This window comes from Natator depressus, chromosome 1 (genome assembly GCF_965152275.1).
Source record: "Natator depressus isolate rNatDep1 chromosome 1, rNatDep2.hap1, whole genome shotgun sequence".
Taxonomy (NCBI): Eukaryota; Metazoa; Chordata; order Testudines; family Cheloniidae; genus Natator; species Natator depressus.
This window is the reverse complement of record NC_134234.1, coordinates 173,529,873-173,548,371: the sequence shown is the minus strand read 5'-3', so window position 1 is coordinate 173,548,371 and position 18,499 is coordinate 173,529,873. Positions and strand designations below refer to the sequence as shown.

Below are 18,499 nucleotides of genomic sequence, written 5' to 3'. Positions count from 1 at the left end.
GCATCAAGTAAATGAGCTTCAATTGTTGCCATTGGAGAAGAATCTCCTACACAGCGGTTAGCACTTGCAGTATTATACAGATTCCATTTCCAAACATACTGTCTTGTAGACACGCTGACCATGTCAGACTAATGATGCATGGAATAGCACAATGTCAGCCAAACGTATGGGCTTGAGTGTAGGCATCTTGGCAGCTGGTATATTGGAGATTCAGATTGGGTTGGTGAGAGCAAGAATCCTTAGTAAGGGTCTATATTGCCCTTCTATGTTTAATGGTAACGTATGTTTTATAGACCACCTTCTACCCTGAGGGGAATGAATAAAGTAAATTGATGTACATGCATCTCTTTATCTACCACTGGAAAGTGGCCACCTCTGTGCTGAAATGCTTTTTGTTCTCATAGCAATGCAATTATTTGATGTGAAGTGAAGGGATCATATCCAATTGAAACTGCAGGGAGAATTCAGGAAAATTACTGATTAGCACTTGGACAGATATCAGAGCAAAGACCCTTGCTTTTAGGATGCATCTTCAGTAGGAAAAAGGTGTTTTCTTAAGTCATGTTAGCTAACCTGGTAACCTAAGCTATGTCTACACTAGCACTTATGTCAGCAAAATTTTTGTCATTCAAGGGTGTGAAAAAATACACCTGAGTGACATAAGTTTTGTCTGCATAAGCACTTGTGTGTACAGTGCTATGTCAGCAAGAGACACTATCCTGTCGACGTAGCTATCGCTGATCGTTGAGTTGGTTTTATTATGTCGACGGGAGAGCTCTCTCCCATCGGCATAACGCAGCTGCATGAGCACTTTTACAGCAGCACAGCTGTATCGGTACAGCTGTGCCAGTCTAAGCTAGTAAGTACACATGGCCTGAGACAAGATAAAATCTTAGTGAAATGAGGCACGGTATAGTTTAACATTGGCTAGCAATTGAGATGAACTGTTTATCTTTGTTAGGATTGTATCTTGTGTTAGCTACCATGTGTTAGCTAGCACGAGTTAAGAATGCACCATTTTTTCCCCTAGTGCAGACAAGGCCTTATTGACTACAAAGTTTCAAAATCTTTGTTTTATGTCTCTTCATGCTCTGATGAATTGAGAGTAGGGTTGGATGCCAGGAACTCCTCAATTTAATTTTGGCTTTGCTTTTGACTTCTCTGTGGGTGGGTGTGCTTGGATAAGTTACTTAAACTTTGTTTTCAACTTTTCTCACTGGTGGAAGAGCTGTACTATATAAAGGAAAGTTTGTACCATAGGCAGTACCACTTCCTGCAGCAATGAAGTATTTCTTCAACACTGTTCCCATCCCGGTATTTAACTGATATCACTCAGTTCAGCAAACAAATCTGATAGAACCACACTAAGTGGGTTGGCTCCAGGCCACTTGCTCATAGTCAAGGAGATATGCATTATAGCTTTTTGCTGCTGATGTAACTTTGGGAGACAACATAAGCTACTGTAACCACATGGTACCATATTTTGGCCTGTAGAGTAGGGCATAATATTACGGATTATGAGGGAGACGACATAGTAATGTTAAATCCATATTTTTGTGACCACATATTTGAATTTGCAACTAAAACAAAGAAGGTAGTGGTATTAATGGTCAGATTTACATAAAGTAGTCATTTTCAAGTGCACGTCGATAGAAAGAAGCATACTGGAATAATTTAAATAGTAGATTTAATCTATTGTAAAAGCTTTAGCATAACTTGAAAATTTGTGGTAGTTCAATTTTAATCAAATTTATAATGCACTACATGATAAATACAGTTGTTTTTTTTTAAACTAATTTATTTCAGCATAACTACTGGCAGGTTAAATTACACCTCTACCCCAATATAACGCGACCTGATATAACACGAATTCGGATATAACGCTGTAAAGCAGCGCTCCGGGGGGGGGCGGGGCTGCGCGCTCTGGTGGATCAAAGCAAGTTCGATATAACGCAGTTTCACCTATAACACGGTAAGATTTTTTGGCTCCTGAGGACAGCGTTATATTGGGGTAGAGGTGTATTTGAATTTTACAAATTGCTATAGACAAAAATGTATAAATTATTTTTCTGTAAATTCTTTCTGAATAGTTTTTCTGCTAAACACAATTCTGTTTCGGTTGTAGACACACACTCTTCAAAATTTAGTTTACACTGTGCTAAATGAGCGTTGTCTTATAGACATTCACTGTTCTCCCTTGTTGTAATGCAAAAATTTGTTGTGGACCTGTATTTATAGTGTTAGGAACTGTACAGTATTTGCTAGAAGATTCTAGACTGTGATTGGTCAGGTATTGCTAATTTTTGGTAGCGCCTAGAAATTCTGGTCACTGTGTTCATAAACATTATGAAAAGATCGTTTCTGTCTCAGAGTTTACAGTTTGTCCCCCATTCTGCACAGGCTTATACACTGAGAGTTCCTCTTAAAGCCAGTGGGGCTCTTCCCTTTGGCTAAAGTTAAACATGTGTCTAAGTCTCTGCAGAGTTGGAGTCTCTGTGATTGCATGACAAAGGACTGCTGTCCGCATGAGTACCCCTAACAAGTCAGAAGTAGGAATGAGATGAGCATTTCAGTTAGGCCTAAAACTCTTCAGAATGTTGTTAGAATTTTATAACCGCGCCACCATCCTCCTACCCAATGCTTTCCTGGAAGATACTACATGCAGTCTAGTCTAAAATACAAACTATGAAAAGATGAACATTAAAATTGAAACTTCCTGGGAGAAGAATACCACTGTGTGAAATTCTGTCCACCTGAACAATTTAAGACTCTAAAATGGAAGAAAACTAAATTGCTAGGAACACCTAAATAAAAATCTGATTTAAATTTAAAAAGCCAGTTTTAAAAGTTTAAAAAACATTATTTTTATTAACATTGGAAAGAAGTGTGTATTAGATTAAATGAAGGTTCTATGAACATTGCTCTTTTTGACTTTCTGTGAAGTAGGCTGGAAGAGCAAGTAAATCTACTTGGAGGCCTATATGAATATGAAAGGTATTTAACATGCGTGCAGAATATATTCATAATCATTATTCCTACTTTAAAAATTGTGTCACACAATTTTTATACACATTGCTCTTAAACATACCAGGTAGCATTCCACAGAACTGCCTAAACAAGTCCGTTCTTTGTTTAGACTGCAATTGTTACAAAGCGATCAATACCAGTTTGACAACAGGCTTGACATCTATACCATGTTAGGGTGTTGGTACACTTAATTTATATTTGGAATAAGTAGTCTGTGTCTTTCCGAATTAACGAGCATCATTCATGAGCAGTATCTTCTGCCCTTTCAGAAGCCAGAGAGGTGTGGCTAGTGTTGTACAGTACCTGTAACCTGGGTTAAATTAAACCTTTACATTTCAATTCACTTGATTTTGATTTTGCAGGCTAGAAATATTTCTAGGCTCCCCTTATTATTTTTGTTTCTCTCCTGAAATTAGAGAGAGAACTACATATTACCATACAGGTATTTTTAATAGGATTGGAGGAGATAGAGCAGGTCATTATGTAGGGGATCTTACACCTAATTCCATCAAGGGAAGCAGTAATAATGCACATTACCTTTGCAAATTCATGGCCCACCTAAAGCACACACGTATTCCAGGGAGTTTGCTGAAACAGTGAGTTCATCAGAAGCAGATGGACAAAAAATCTGAGAAGAACTGATATAAGATTGTTCCAGCTTTGTTTCCTAGGGTTTTTGTAGTTTAGTTCTAAATATGTCTAGTGATGGGGTTTCTGCTACTTTCTTTGGGAGGCTTTTACAGACTGATAATTTAAACTGATAAATCTCACTGCTGGAAGATTTTAAGTTCTTTTTCTTAGATTTAATCTCATTACTCTTGTTTGTCTCTTCTTGGACCCACTCTTCCTCCCCCTCCTTAGTGTGCCTACACACTAAATATTTCTAGGCAATTATATTATCATCACACCCCATCCTCAGTTAGCCAACATACTTTTTAATCACAGTGTCAAGTAAATGGTATAGTTAGCAAATGGTAGTTAGTACAGGAATAGTTAATATTCAAGCAAACATGGATTACAGTTGATCTCATGTAGAAGTTCACTTTATAAAATGAAATGCTATTGAGCTGAAAGATCATTAGATAGTATAATTTTTTCCCTGGTGTTAATTGTAAATTTAGAATATCATCTTGAACCTTATAGTTAGTCATGGAAGGATTACATTTTTATTGGTAATTGTCAGTAAACATTGATTTTATCATATACACACAAACTGATGAAAAAAATTTCCATCAGTGATAACAGAAATTTACAGATGGGCAAAACAAGAAAATGCTGCTTGAAAGCTTTAATTAGAATAAAAATCCAGCAAGTTAGACTTTTGAATTAGGCTTGTTACAAATGGACTAGCGAATGAATAGCAAAAATAGGTATGTTTTGTTGATTTAAGGATATTTATTTTGTATATTTTGACATAGTGTTGACAGTTTGTGTTTTAAGTGTATAAAGGTTTAACAATTGAATCTGAACATCTGCTGTCATTAAATAATTGTATAATGATACTATAATTTCCTGCAACTGTTAAAAAATGTAAATTGATTGATTAAAAAAATTCGTCAACATAAAATTGATGTCTGTCAGTTACAAAAAAAAAAAATCAAAATCAAATTCTGTAAGCCTATTTATAGTATTAAACACAACCCCACGCTTCCACCACTTACACTGTTCAGCTGTGCCTGATGTCTGAAGGCTAAATAGCCATTAAAGTCTAGTTTCTAAGGGCTTGTCTAACTTATGGTGTTGCAGTGGCACAGCTGCACTATTGTAGCGCTTAGTGAAGACGCTACCTAGGCTGATGAGAGCTTCGCCAACTTTGAGAGGCCGTAGCTATGTCCATAAGAGTAGCCCTTCTGTTGAAATAGCACTGCGTATACCAGGAGTTTGGTCAGCGTAACTGCGTCGCTCAGGGGTATGAAATTTCCGCACCTCTAGTGACAGAGTCATACCGACACACATTCATAGTGTAGACCAGGGCTTAGAAGCTAAATTTCACTACTCAAGTTTGACTGCATTTTTTGCTGGAGTGCCTTTTTTGGGTGGAGGGGGAGTCCACATTCCACGTAACAGCACGAGTCAAACAAAAGCCATGTGGCACAGCATGAGCAATGCATGAGTAAGTTTGCATCCTATATGGCAGCAGACTGAATATTAGTACGTGTGTAATATGCTCCCAGTTTACACACTATCTTTATAGTTACAAGATTGATAAAGTACTTCATGGAAAATTGTTGAATGTTTGTTTTTATTCTTTTTTAAATACAGGAACATAGGAATTTGCCTTTCATGCGTGAATTGAGGTATCTCTTTGCACTTCTCGTTGGTTCAAAGAGAAAATATGTTGATCCATCTAGAGCAGTTGAAATTCTTAAAGATGCATTCAAATCAAATGATTCTCAGCAGGTAATATTTATTATAATTATATTTAAAATTGGATCTCCCTATGGTCTCTGAACAGTAGTAAATATTTAACCTAAATAAAAAAGCAAAATATACTATGTTCATAGTTGGTGACAATAAGATTTCTAATTCTCCTTTATTCACTTAATTGTTGTCCACGTGCAATGTTCTATGATCTCATTGGAGTGCTGCTTTCAGACACAAGGTCTAAATCCATTTTCCAAATGGAAGGAAGTTTGTGGCTGAGTGTGCCTGACATAATCCATGCTTTTAAATTAACCCTCCCCTCCCACACTCAAATGAACAAAACAACTTCAAAGCAGTGATATATATTACTTTACAAGGATTTTTACCAGAACCATGCTCTTGAGTTCCAGCCTCATGTGTAAGATCCAGAAGTTAAATGGAGTTAGTAGTCTTTGGCAGAGCCTTACTCATGGGAAGCGCATTAGAGCCCTGAACTGGACTATTTTTAATCCCACTCCCGTCCCATTCCACAATACCTGCTCCCGCTATTACGGCAGTGGGTCCTGCGGGACCTGTAGGATCCTGGTCCCACTGCAGGGCTCTACAGCACATCTCAATTATTAATCTTGGATCCCCAGATGGGAGGAATGGGCTAGATATTGATTCATTTGGAGAGTTTTGGTACTTTATTTTGTTCTAAATCATAGCTATTACATTTTACTGTTTCCAAGTAGTTTGTTTCTACTTAAATCTGTCATTTTATCCACATGGACTTAGGTGGCTAAATCATTTGCTTACGATACACTGAGTTCAGCGTTCCACATGGATAGCATCAATCGCCACATGTCACATACCAAAGGACTTAGAGATGTATTGGAGCACGGGGGGTGCATGAGATCTCTGAGATCTGCCTAAGTATTAGGGATGTCTGGATAGTACTGACTGTTGAGGAACACATTCTGAGAGTCAAGACTGGAAAACCATTGTAGCATGGCCTTGAAACAATTGGATTTTGGAGTTCTTGTCGGTGTGGAAGCCATTGTGCTGCACTTAATAGTGTTAAAGAATACACATAAATATGTATTAATCATTGTTTATTTTCTTAACAGCAAGATGTGAGTGAATTCACTCATAAACTATTAGATTGGTTAGAAGATGCCTTCCAAATTAAAGCTGAAGAGGAGAGGTAAGGGGTTTTTAATATGCAAAAATGTATATTCATATAAATCTTCATCTAATTTCCTATCCTAAAGAACATTTAAACTGGTTTTTAAAAGACAACTGACTCCTCTGTCCTTTCCATCAACCAATGGCTCATATTATGAAAATGAAATTTTAAAAAAGGAGATAACTTGCGTCCTGTCTACACTGGAAGAAATAGGGCTCATAATATATAATAAGTCCAGCTCTACTAGTGGTAGCAGTGATGTAAGTTGTAAGGTGGTTATGGCTCAGGAATTTTTATCACTTCTTATCTAATCGTGTTCAAAGGCATTGTTCATTTTTGCACTGGACATTTTTTATCTTTCAGGCATAGATGCAAATTGGCTATTTTGTTGATTGTAAATTTTTAGGACTGATAAAAAGAATTAGTGGACACTGAATGTCGATGAGAATTTTCTTGTTTTAACTACTGTAATGGCCCAGTCCAATTCCTGATGTAAGACTTCCGTTGAACTCAATGACAGCTGGATCTGACCTTAACTTTAGGGTATATTTGTTTTCTGGTTAGTATTAATCCCTTCCCCCTTCCTGAAAACATATTCATTTTGTTGCTGGGACAGATAACATCTTATTGTACTTCAGTTAAAAGCTGATTTTTCTAAATGCAGATATGTTTCTTTCTAGGTACTCTCAGTAAGTTTTATTTATTTTGCTATCTTATCTTTTTCATCTTAGGAAACGTAGGGAACTTGGTATGAAAATAGAAAAATATTAAGGAACTAAAATGCATCATGGCCAATCAATTGGGTTTTGTCTTCAAAGAAAATTTGTTTTTAAATACAGTAGTTTAAATACTTCCAAAACCTCTTCCGATTTCTTCTCACAAAAGCTAACTATTCGCTGTGTCACTGTACATTCTTTCTTTCTTTTGAACAACTAAATTTTTAGGAGGGTGGAGGGAACTCACTCGTACATGGTTATGCATGTTTACAAGTTTACAATGACTTCAGTTCTGAGTTTGGATATGCATGGAACTTCCCAGAATAAAATATACTTACTTACTTTGTGAATACACTTCACCATTGTGAATATATAAATCCTTAGATTATCATGAACAGATGAAAGTACAAAACTTGACATTTACAGTAATTAAAAATGAATTATGCCACTATATAGATTTACGTAATAAATGCAAATGCTTCTTACATTTTGTAACTGTTGGTTTATGTGGCTTTGTTGGTTTTGGTCTTACAGTTGCATATTACATGTTTTTAGGGATGGAGAGAAGCCAAAGAACCCAATGGTAGAATTGTTTTATGGACGATTTCTAGCAGTGGGTGTGCTTGAAGGTATGCATTTTATTGTAGTTGAACTAGAAAAGATGTCACTTAAAATTTTTTAAATATACCTCTAGTTGAACAAATGAACTGTATAATGGCACGCATTTTCTAAACGATGCCTTACTCCACAGAATACATCTTTAAAATGTGTACCATAGCGTAAGTTCCCTTTAAGCCGTGCAGCTGCATGGCCCCGCAACAGCCTATCAAGGGCTGCGCAAGCACTCAGAGCTGTGGCAGGGAGAGGCGCCTCTGCCCCAGGCCCAGATCTGCCGTGGCGAGGAGAGGCGCCTCTCCTCCAACTCAGCCCTGGAGCTGTCGCAACCAGGCAGAGGCGGGGAGAGACACTCTTCCCCAGCCCCGGAGCTGGTGCGGCCGGAGAGAGGCACCTCTGCCCCAGCCTTGGAGCTGCCGGGGAGCGGCATCTCTCCCCAGGCTGCTGCGGGGAGAGAGGGCTGGGGGAAGTCCTCTCTCCCTGCTTCGGCCTCAGGGCAGCCTGCACTCCAAACCCCTCATACCTGTTCCCACCCCAGAGCCCACACCCCCAGCTGGAGCCCTCACCCCCCTGCATCCCAACCCTCTGCTCCAGCCCTGAGCCCCCTCCTGCACCATGAACCCCACATCCCACCCCTGAGCCCGCACCCGCAGACAGAGCCCACAGCCCAACCCTCTGCCCCAGCCCTAAGCTACCTCCCACACTCCGAACCCCTCGGCCCCACCCCCACCACACATCACCTCCATATTGGTGCACATAACAAAATTTGTTCTGCACATGCATGGGAAAAATTTGACCACAACTGTGACCAATTTTTTCATAGAAAAAGCAAGGACATGGATAGTGGGGTTTTTTGTTTTGGTTTTGGTTTTGGTTTTTTTTAAACTAATATTAGGAAGACTTTAGATAATTTCCAGTCAAGGTGGGTGGGGGTGTGTGTGTGTGTTCAGGTGCAGCACAATTTAGGTAGAGTTGAGTGTAAACACTCCTGAGAACTGGCAAATACTTCCTACTAGGCTACAGAAAATCCTGTTCCTGCATGTGTTTGCAAGTGAGCTGTTCTCTCTATGGAACATGTAGCAGTTTAAAATTTCTAATACTTTGAAGATTATGATGTTCCACTTTTACAGAAATCACTCTGAAAAACATTTCAACCAAATTTAAAGAGACTTCCCGGTTGTGTGTCTACCTGGAACATCCTCCCTTCTGCTTCATTCTTTCTTCAAATCTATCTTACAAACTCATTACTTTGAGCTAACATTCCAACTCATATCTGCACTCACGCACTCTCATTCATGTTTTCTACATCGGAACATGGCAAGGTTACAAAACCAAAGGAGTAGAAGTAAAGCAATGGGTCATAAATCATGACTCTTGTAATGACTGACATAAAGTATGCCTAAATAAATACATGTAAAATAAAATTCTTTTCTTCCCTTTTGGTGTTACCCATTATTACTCTCCCTGTCTCCATGGTAGGATGTCTTTACAGATTTGTATAAATTACTGTAGCATTCTCAGGGCAGAAGTCTTAGCTTGTCCTCTTCTTATTGCCTAATTCTACAGAACATTTATACCAATAGTTCTTCATCCCACTAGTAGTCCCATTGACTCTGGGACTATACTGGTAAGTAAGAACTATTGAATTAGTTTCCTGGTTCGGGCTCTTACATTTCACCTGTAAATGCTATGCACATCGGGAGTGCTACATCAATAATAAGTAAAACTAGTTGTTAAAGTAACATACATGTAGGAACTAAAATATGTAGTAGATTTTAGTGGTTGAGGAGCAAAATAGTCTTTCACTTTAATATTCTGTCCAGATCATTTTCCCTCCAAAGTAACTTATTTTCATGCATCCGATTGATTTGTTCAATACTAGTATATAATCTGGAACTTGCAAATGTAGTACCTATCTTTGTTCCCCTTTTTAAAGAAGACTTGATGAATTATGCACCAGTCAGCCTAACTTCGATACCTGGAAAGATACTGGAACAAATTATTAAACAATCCGTTTCTAAGCACGAAGAGAATAAGAGGGTTATAAGGAATAGCCAGCGTGTATTTGTCAAGAACAAATCATGCCAAACCAACCTAATTTCTTTCTCTGACAGGGTTACTGGCCTCTAGTGGATAGGAGGAAAGCAGTAGATGTGATATCTTGATTTTTAGTAAGGCTTTTGACCCAGTCTCGCATGACATTCTCGTAAGCAAACTAGGGAAACGTGTTTTAGATGAAATTACACAAGTTGGGTGCACAACTGGTTAAAAGGCCATATTCAAAGAGTAGTTATCAATGGCTTGCTGTCAAACGGAGAGGTTGTATCTAGTGGAGTCCCGCTGGGGGTCAGTCCTGGGTCTGATACTGTTCATTTATGACTTGGGTAATAGAGTGGGGAGAGTGCTTATAAAATTTGCACTATCACATTCTAGGATGTAATACAGACAGTGAGGGGTTGTCACCACCTGCCCTGCAACCTTGGGTGCCTCATAGTGCTTTGCTGCTATTACTCCCAAACTTGGGCCCCTTACAAACAGCCAAAGAGCATGCAGGTCACACTCTGAGAATGTGTATAGCTGCAGCCTGCCAGTGACTTCTGTCACACACTGTCTTCCACCAGCCTTGGTTACCATTTGCAGGGTGACCCCCAACACACTCCCAATTCCAGATACCTCTCACCCCTACCCCAAATGTGTTCTCCGCTATCCAGCCGTCTCCAGTTATTAGAGGTCCATTGCCCCTATAAGAGGTCATTGTACAACAGTTTACTACTTTGGTTGGAGACAATTCAGTTTAAACACAAAACTGGATTAGCTTTGATTTTAAAGAATAAAACAAGTTTATTTAACTACAAAGAGAGATTTTAAGTGGGTACAGGTATAAGGCATTAAAGTCAGAAATGGTTACAAGAGAAATAAAGATAAAACACTTTATAGTAACTCAAATTTAACAAACTAGGGTGTTCAAGGTGAAATTCTGACCAAATGTTTCCAGCAACAGGCTGGAACTCCTCCCAAAATCCAAAGGCTGTTTTTTCTGTCTTCTCATGTGAAATAGTGAGATAGAGAGAGAGAATACTTAGGGTATTTTTGCCTCTCACTTTTATAGTCCCGTCACCCTTTGAAATGCGTTTTCATGAGGGTTACCCCTAGATAAAGTTCCTTCAAGCTGTGGGGATGGAGACTTGGGGTCTCATAGTGAAGGAGGTTCTATGGTGTTCGTTAAAATGAAAATCAATCTGTTTCTGCCCCCCTTCGCTGCCAAAGAATTGCCACTTAACCAGTTATTATCAATCAACTTTGATGACCCTTGGCTAGATGTGTCAGCATGTCCTTTGTCTTCAAGAAACTGGTTTACCCAGTCCCCAGACATGTCTGGTAAACACATTTCAGTCATAACTTCAGCTTATGTTCATAACTTTACATATAATGTTGCTACACGTTTCAGCACAGTATTATTGACCAGCAAGCTAAGCTGCTATTTTTCAAATGATATTTTACAAGGCATATTTTGTACAAAGACTATCACAATGGTGTGTACAGTGTGACTACAGGGATGCATTATTTGCAAATGACACCAAGCTGGGAGGAGTTGCAGGCACTTTGGAGGGCAGGAGTAGAATTCAAAATGACCTTGAAAAATTAGACAGTTGGTCTGCAGTCAGCAAGATGAAATTCAATAAAGACAAGTGCAAAGTACTTCACTTAGGAAAGAAAAATCAAATGCACCGCTACAAATTGGGGAATAACTAGGCATTTGTGCTGCTGAAAAGTATCTGGGGGTTATAGCAGATCACAAGTTGAATATGAGTCAACAATGTGGTGCAGCTGTAGAAAAGACTAATATCATTCCTGGGTATATTAATAGGAATAGCATATGTAAGATGCAGGAGGTAATTGTGCTGCTCTCCTCAGTGCTGGCAAGGTCTCAGCAGTCTCTGGTTCTGGGTGCCACACTTTAGGAACAATGTGGACAAATTGGAGAGAGTCCGGAGGGGAGCAACAAAAATGATAAAAGGTTTAGAAAATCTGACCTATGAAGAAAGATTTAAAAAGCTGGGCTTGTTTAGTCTTGTGAAAAGTGAACTGAAGGAACACCTGATACCATTTTTCAAATATGTTAAAGGATGCAATAAAGAGGTCTGTGATCAGTTGTTTTCCATATTTACTAAAGGGTAAGACAAAAAAAGTAATGGGCTTGCCCTGCAGCAAGGGAGATTTAGGTGAGGTATTAGGAAAAATTTTCTAACTGTAAGGGTGGTTGGTTAAGCTCTGGAATAGTCCTTCAAGGGAGGTTGTAGACTCCTCATCATAAGAGGTTTTTAACAAGTTAGGCAAACACCTGTCAGGGAGGGTCTAGGTTTATTTGGTCCTTCCTCAGCACAGGAGGCTGGACTTGATGACCTCTCAAGGTCCCTTCCAGCCCTGCATTTTTGATTCTCTGATTCTAACACATGACTGAGTAGACGCTTAAATGACAAATGTTTATGCATAAAACCTTAATTGTTAATACTTCTCTCCTGCCAAGGTAAGAAATTTGAAAACACAGAAATGTTCGGCCAGTACCCACTCCAGGTTAATGGCTTTAAAGATCTGCATGAGTGCCTAGAAGCTGCCATGATTGAAGGGGAGATTGAATCTTTACATTCAGAAAATTCTGGAAAGTCTGGCCAGGAGGTGAGTTAAATGTTTGGTTCCTGTAGGGGCTAATAGTGCCTCTTTATGGTGATGTAAATCCAGGGCAAGATTATTAACCAAGAGTGCAGATCCCCAAAGAGCACTGTGCTGGTGATCACGCAGGCTGCTGCTGTAGTGGTGTAAGCCAAGCCTAAATCAAGCCTGTGTGGTATGCACTGTGTTTGTAAGGAGTGCAAATGGCTACTGCTCACCCGACAGATCAAATAGGAGGAGTCAATTCAGCATCGGGCCCTGGAGAAGCATATGGTGATGCAAAAAATTGCTGCGTCTGCTACATCGTGCAGTCCTGAGTGAGCACCATATCTCCAGTGTGGCTGGAGATGTCCCTCTGCAGACTTATGGGTCCACCTTCATCTTTCTGAGATGGTATTGAGGGTCACATGACCATCATTTTTCGCATGGGCTACCCTGCTTTTGCTAGAACACAGTTGCCAGAGTAGACAATTATAGTGGTGAAGTGGCACAGGCTGTAACAATGCTCGTTTGCATAACCCCTCCCTGTCATAGTTGACTCAATTCTCATTTGCATACTGAATCACTGTGTCATAGAGAACATGCACAGGCTAAGCTGTGCTGGGTTCCTTTTGACTATTTAGGCAATGGATTTGCGTGCCTTGCTATTTGCTCCTGCAGATTTTAAGCTCCTGCATGACCTAATGAGCTGGCATTTTTCAGCTAACAATTTTGGTCTGAATTTAATGTACAGATGACACACGTACAATGTTGTTCGTCGTACAATTATAAAAATGTGGTTTTTGCCAGGTATTGACATTTTTTTCTTTCTTCTGACAATCTATCCTCTTCAGAAGAGTCTAACACACTACATAATGACTGCATATCTATCTAGTCTGGGACTAGCCTGTTTGCAATATGTTAGTAGAACTTAACTCTGACCTAAGATTTAAAAAAAAAAAAAAAAAAAAAAACACAAGTCGACACTCCATTATTTGGGGTGGGCTGGATTATTTAGAAATTTATTTTTTATTTGAATAAATTAGGATGTAAATGTTTTCAATATGCAGGCAAAAGTAGAAGGGAATGAGATGATTCTTTTTTAGCATCCCCCCCATAAAGGTTAAGCCACATTCTCTCAGTTTATGTATTTTCACTATCATGTCACACCTATCTCAAGAATGTGAAATCCTTCCTAAAAGGATTGTGTTGTCTCCTTAGTTCAGATGTAGTCTTTCCTTTCGTGTAAATGTTACAATAACAAAACATTATTTCCTTTAAAGTGGTGTCAAAATATACATTAGCTTTTAATTGCAAAGCATAACAGCATAATAAAAGCATTCTCCAATTTGTAGCTGTAATTTCTGTCACAGAGTGTGGGGGAGTCAGGGCCCTGCACCCCACTCTTCCTGCAATTCACCATGACTCTCAGCCAGCCAGTAAAACGGAAGGTTTAATGTATGATAGGAACACAGTCCCAAACAGAGCTTGTTGGTACAACCAGGACCCCGCATTCAGGTCGTTATGCGGGGCAGGGAGCTTAGACCCCAGCCTTGGGGTTCCCTCCATTTCCCCAGTCCCCTCCCAACTCAAAATCCCCTCCAGCTGTCTCACCCAGCCTCCCCCTGGCTCCTCCTTCAGCCTTTGTCCAGCTTCCCAGCAAAAGGTGTTTCCTCACCCGAACCCCCCTCCTGGCTCAGGTTACATGCTCAGGTATCGTCCCTCCAATGAAGCCATCCCCTGCTATCCCATCCCCAATGCAGACAGTCCCAGTAAAACTCCCGTGTGACATTCCCAGGTCAATCCGCCACACTCCCTGCTCCGTCACAATTTCCAATTGGCTAATACTGACAAAAATTTTAAAATTTCTCTTCTGCACTTATTCCTTTTACTATCAGCTGCTGTTTGTTTCACTTTTGCCTACAGATCCCACATTCGTGCTGCTTTCTTTTCGGATAACGTTTTCTGTTTGTGCAGGTGACCAGAATAAAAAAGTAAAAACAAATACAACTTCAGCATAAATTCAACATTTTTATGATAAGGCTGTAGGGTAACACCTTTCCTGAAGCAGACAAACTTACAAACAAAGACTTTGCTCAAGTATCTCGGTGCAATATGAAGCACAATTTTTTTATGAAAGTCAGTCTGCTTTTTGTGTGTGGTGAACACGGTGGACACCACACCTTTAAGATTGTGTATATGCACACACGGGCATGCGCACACAGTTGAAATGGAGCAGTTTAATTATAATCTGTTAGTTACAATTCCACAGTTCAGTGGTTTTTGGAACCGACTATATGAATGTTGACAAATTGTAGAAAACAGAGAAGAATGACAGTGTGCTGTTCTTGATTGTCCGTCTTTGCATCTTGTAAAGTTAAGACACTGGATTTTAATAAACCTGGCTTCTATTTCTACATGAAGGCAGAAGCAAAAACAGCCATGTAGCATATTCTAAAGAATTGTTGACAGTGGTAAAACCAGAAAGACAATATCCAAGTCTCAGCAAAGAAAAATATTGCTGCACAATTACCAATCTAAGATGACCGCAGATGTACAGTAAATTAGTCCTAGTTCCCATGGAGGGTATTAAATATTAAAAATAGCCAACAAATCTTTAAGGTGTTGGAAATATTGCAGACGGCTGAATTTCTCATAGCTTAAACAAAGGACATAGCACTTCAGAAAAAAACCTCAGGTTGCCATTTGCCATTGGTGATGTAAGGAAACAAAACTTGGCTGCCATAAGAGCCTGGAAGGTCACTAAACTTATATGGTTACAAACACTGGCAATTCATTTCTACTCTCAAAGTGATGACAGGTTTTAATTCTGTACTAAACTGATGGGATGTGAAAGATACTGAGAACTCTGGTTTACCTTGTGTGTTCCACCCAGGTAATCCTGTTGGTAACAATTGGGCTCTAATGATCTCAAGTTTGAACAGAAACAGTCAGTCTTTCTTAAACTAAAGATGAAAGGTGGGGGAACCATACAAAGTTGACACTGATCCATTGTCGAAATCTTTTTTTTTTTTTTTTTTACCCACGGGGTTGGAATCATTATTGTAACCGTATGACCAAACAATTGCAGTATGGTTGAAAAGAATTTACTGTGTGCTTCTTTTGTTTGCTTTTTCAGCACTGGTTCACTGAACTTCCTCCTGTCTTAACTTTTGAGCTCTCAAGATTTGAGTTTAATCAGGCTTTGGGAAGGCCAGAGAAGATCCACAACAAATTAGAATTTCCACCAATTTTATATCTGGACAGGTACGGTATAATGTAGTCATCAGGATCTTAAAGTGTGTTTACAGATTAAATCACACAGAATTGGTTAAACTGCCAGTTTTTCTTACACTGGGTTAACTCATAGTAATCATAGAACTGGAAGGGACCTCAAGAGGTCATCTAGTCCATTCCCCTGCACTTGTGGCAGGACTAATTATCTAGACCAGTAGTGGGCAACCTGCCACCTGTCAGGGTAATGCGCTGGCGGGCCGCGAGGCAGTCTGTGTTGACGATCTGCTGGCCGCCGCTTCCCGCAGCTCCCATTGGCCTGGAATGGCAAAGCACTGGGTCACTGGGAGCTGCGGGCGGCCATGCCAGCGGACAGTCAATGCAAACACTGTCTCACAGCCTGCCAGCGGATTACCCTGATGCCCACCACTGATCTAGACCATTCCTGACAGGTGTTTGTCTAACCTGCTCTTAAAAATCTCCAATGATGGAGATTCCACAGCCTCCCTAGGCAATTTATTCCAGTGCGTAACCACCCTGACAGGGAGTTTTTCCTAATGTCCAACCTAAACCTCCCTTGCTGCAATTTAAGTCCATTGTAATGTTACATTGTAAAGAGCATTGCTTAATTGTTAATGGTTTGTAATAATCATTTTAGTAGGTTCATGTAAATGACAAAAATTGTAGGTATGTTGCTATTTATATTACTGAAACACACTCCATACTACAGCTTTTGACCCAGTTTATAACTAGTTACTTAAATGGTTAGTCTGAACAGTGTTATTCCATAGTGTTTCAAATACTCTTTCCCCGATGTTTAAGATGTGCACAAGGAATACGTTACTGCACAGACTGTTAAGCCAGTTAGGAGCACTTGAGGGTTATGTCCACACTGCCGAAAAAAGGGTGCTGTACTAGTTTACAGAGTGCAGGGTGAAACACTGTTAGCTGCTGATGATGTGGTATAAACCAACCATGTTTGTGAGGACAGACCATTTTCATGAGTCACTATGAGTAACTATCAAAAAGCATGTTGAGAAGTAGTTACGATATATTTGTATTTGTTGTGTGGACAGAGTTTTAGAGCTTGGGAATCAGACTTTTCTGAAAGTTTTATAATGCCAAATATGATGCCAAAGATTAGCATAAGCTTGTATTTTGTATAAGTAGTTCAAGTCAAAATGAAATTAATTAAAAATATTCTTCTGATGAATGGTGGACAAACAAATGTAAATGTCTTAAGCCTGGTCCACGCTTAATTTAGGTGGATATAGGTTCTTAAGGCTGTGAAAAATACATACTCCTGAATGCTATGGTTAATCCAGCTAGACCTCCGGTGAGCACATGGGTAGGTTGATGCAAGAATTGTTCTGTTGACCTAGCTACCTTTGCTCAAAGAGGTAAATTAACTACATTGACGGAAAAAAACCCTTCTGATGGTGTAGGAAGTGCCTGCGCTACGGTGCTGCAGTAGTGTAGCTGCAATGCTGAAGCTACGCTGTCGTAGGGCCTATGGTGTAGACATGGCCTTATCATTAGTCTCTTCTTTTACATGTGTGTTTTAATGCATCGTAAGTGGACAAAAAATGATTTTAGTGAATCAAACTCAGTTGTTAGTGAATGTGCATGACAGTTAATAGAGTTCAGTGTCACTACTGAAATGCAGAAGGGTGACTCCTTGTCTACCATTTTATTTTCACAGATACATGCACAAAAACAGAGAAATTACAAGAATTAAACGGGATGAGATCAAGAGACTTAAAGAGTATCTCACAGTGTTACAGCAGAGATTAGAACGGTACTACAGATGATTTTTCCAAACATAAGTGCAAGTGACATTGAATTGTAGGCTGTACAGAACAGAATAATTCATGGTCTTTTATATATAATTAAGTGTTCCGAAATTCCTCTTAGACCTTTGTTCCATTCCACTTGCAACTTCTGTGGAATGTTTATTTAAGCAAAATAATTAAATGCATGGAATTTATTATGGCAGGTTTATTTTACTTAATTGTAGTCTGCCAAAAATTCCATTTTGTATGAGTGCCATGATATTTATACATTTCTATGGTTAACAGATATTTAAGCTATGGTTCTGGTCCTAAACGATTCCCCCTGGTAGATGTCCTACAGTATGCATTGGAGTTTGCATCAAGTAAACCTGTCTGCACTTCTCCAATTGATGATATCGATGCTAGTGCTCCCCCTAGTGGTACTGTAACAACACAGACGATACCAAGGTAAAAATGAGATCTTATTTGTGTGTGTTCTTTGTTTAGCGTTTCTGGTTTTAGGTGTTTATTTTTAGGCAAATTATGGATCACTTTTAAGGAATGAAGTTTGCCTCCAGTATGAGGAAGGACTAGGAGGAGGGAGAGGAGTTGGTTTTTTTTAAATATTTTTATCCAATAATAGTAAAAATGAGCCCTCTTAAAAGCCATAGCTCCTAACTAATATGGGAAGTTCTAGGATTTGCTCCTCCTCCTCATGAATATTTTTCAGTAATAACAAAAATATTATAAATTGAGTATTTTTGTTATGTATTTATGAAAACCTATTCTCAAATTTTGTTTTGGTGAAGATTTGTCCATTTTAAACTAAAACCAGAAGCCATATTGCTGTGTATTGTGAATTATCTCTAAGAAAAATTTATCTTAGTGATAGAATTACGTGACCCTATGAGCTCATCTGTTCTGTTAATATGTCTGATTCTAGTTATAAAACT

The 18,499-nt window shown here is 39.2% G+C and overlaps 1 protein-coding gene across 4 annotated transcripts in view; it reads left to right on the top strand.

Moving 5' to 3' along the window:
- USP25 (ubiquitin specific peptidase 25) overlaps window positions 1–18,499 on the top strand; it is a 145,700-nt gene that overhangs the window by 81,773 nt on the left and 45,428 nt on the right. For all 4 annotated transcript variants that reach the window (XM_074971419.1, XM_074971427.1, XM_074971439.1 and 1 more), the window contains 7 exons: window positions 5,290–5,427; window positions 6,501–6,577; window positions 7,831–7,904; window positions 12,419–12,567; window positions 15,680–15,807; window positions 17,477–17,572; window positions 17,853–18,014. In XM_074971419.1, the coding sequence (XP_074827520.1) occupies window positions 5,290–5,427; window positions 6,501–6,577; window positions 7,831–7,904; window positions 12,419–12,567; window positions 15,680–15,807; window positions 17,477–17,572; window positions 17,853–18,014 (824 nt within the window). The remainder of the gene's footprint in view (window positions 1–5,289; window positions 5,428–6,500; window positions 6,578–7,830; window positions 7,905–12,418; window positions 12,568–15,679; window positions 15,808–17,476; window positions 17,573–17,852; window positions 18,015–18,499) is intronic.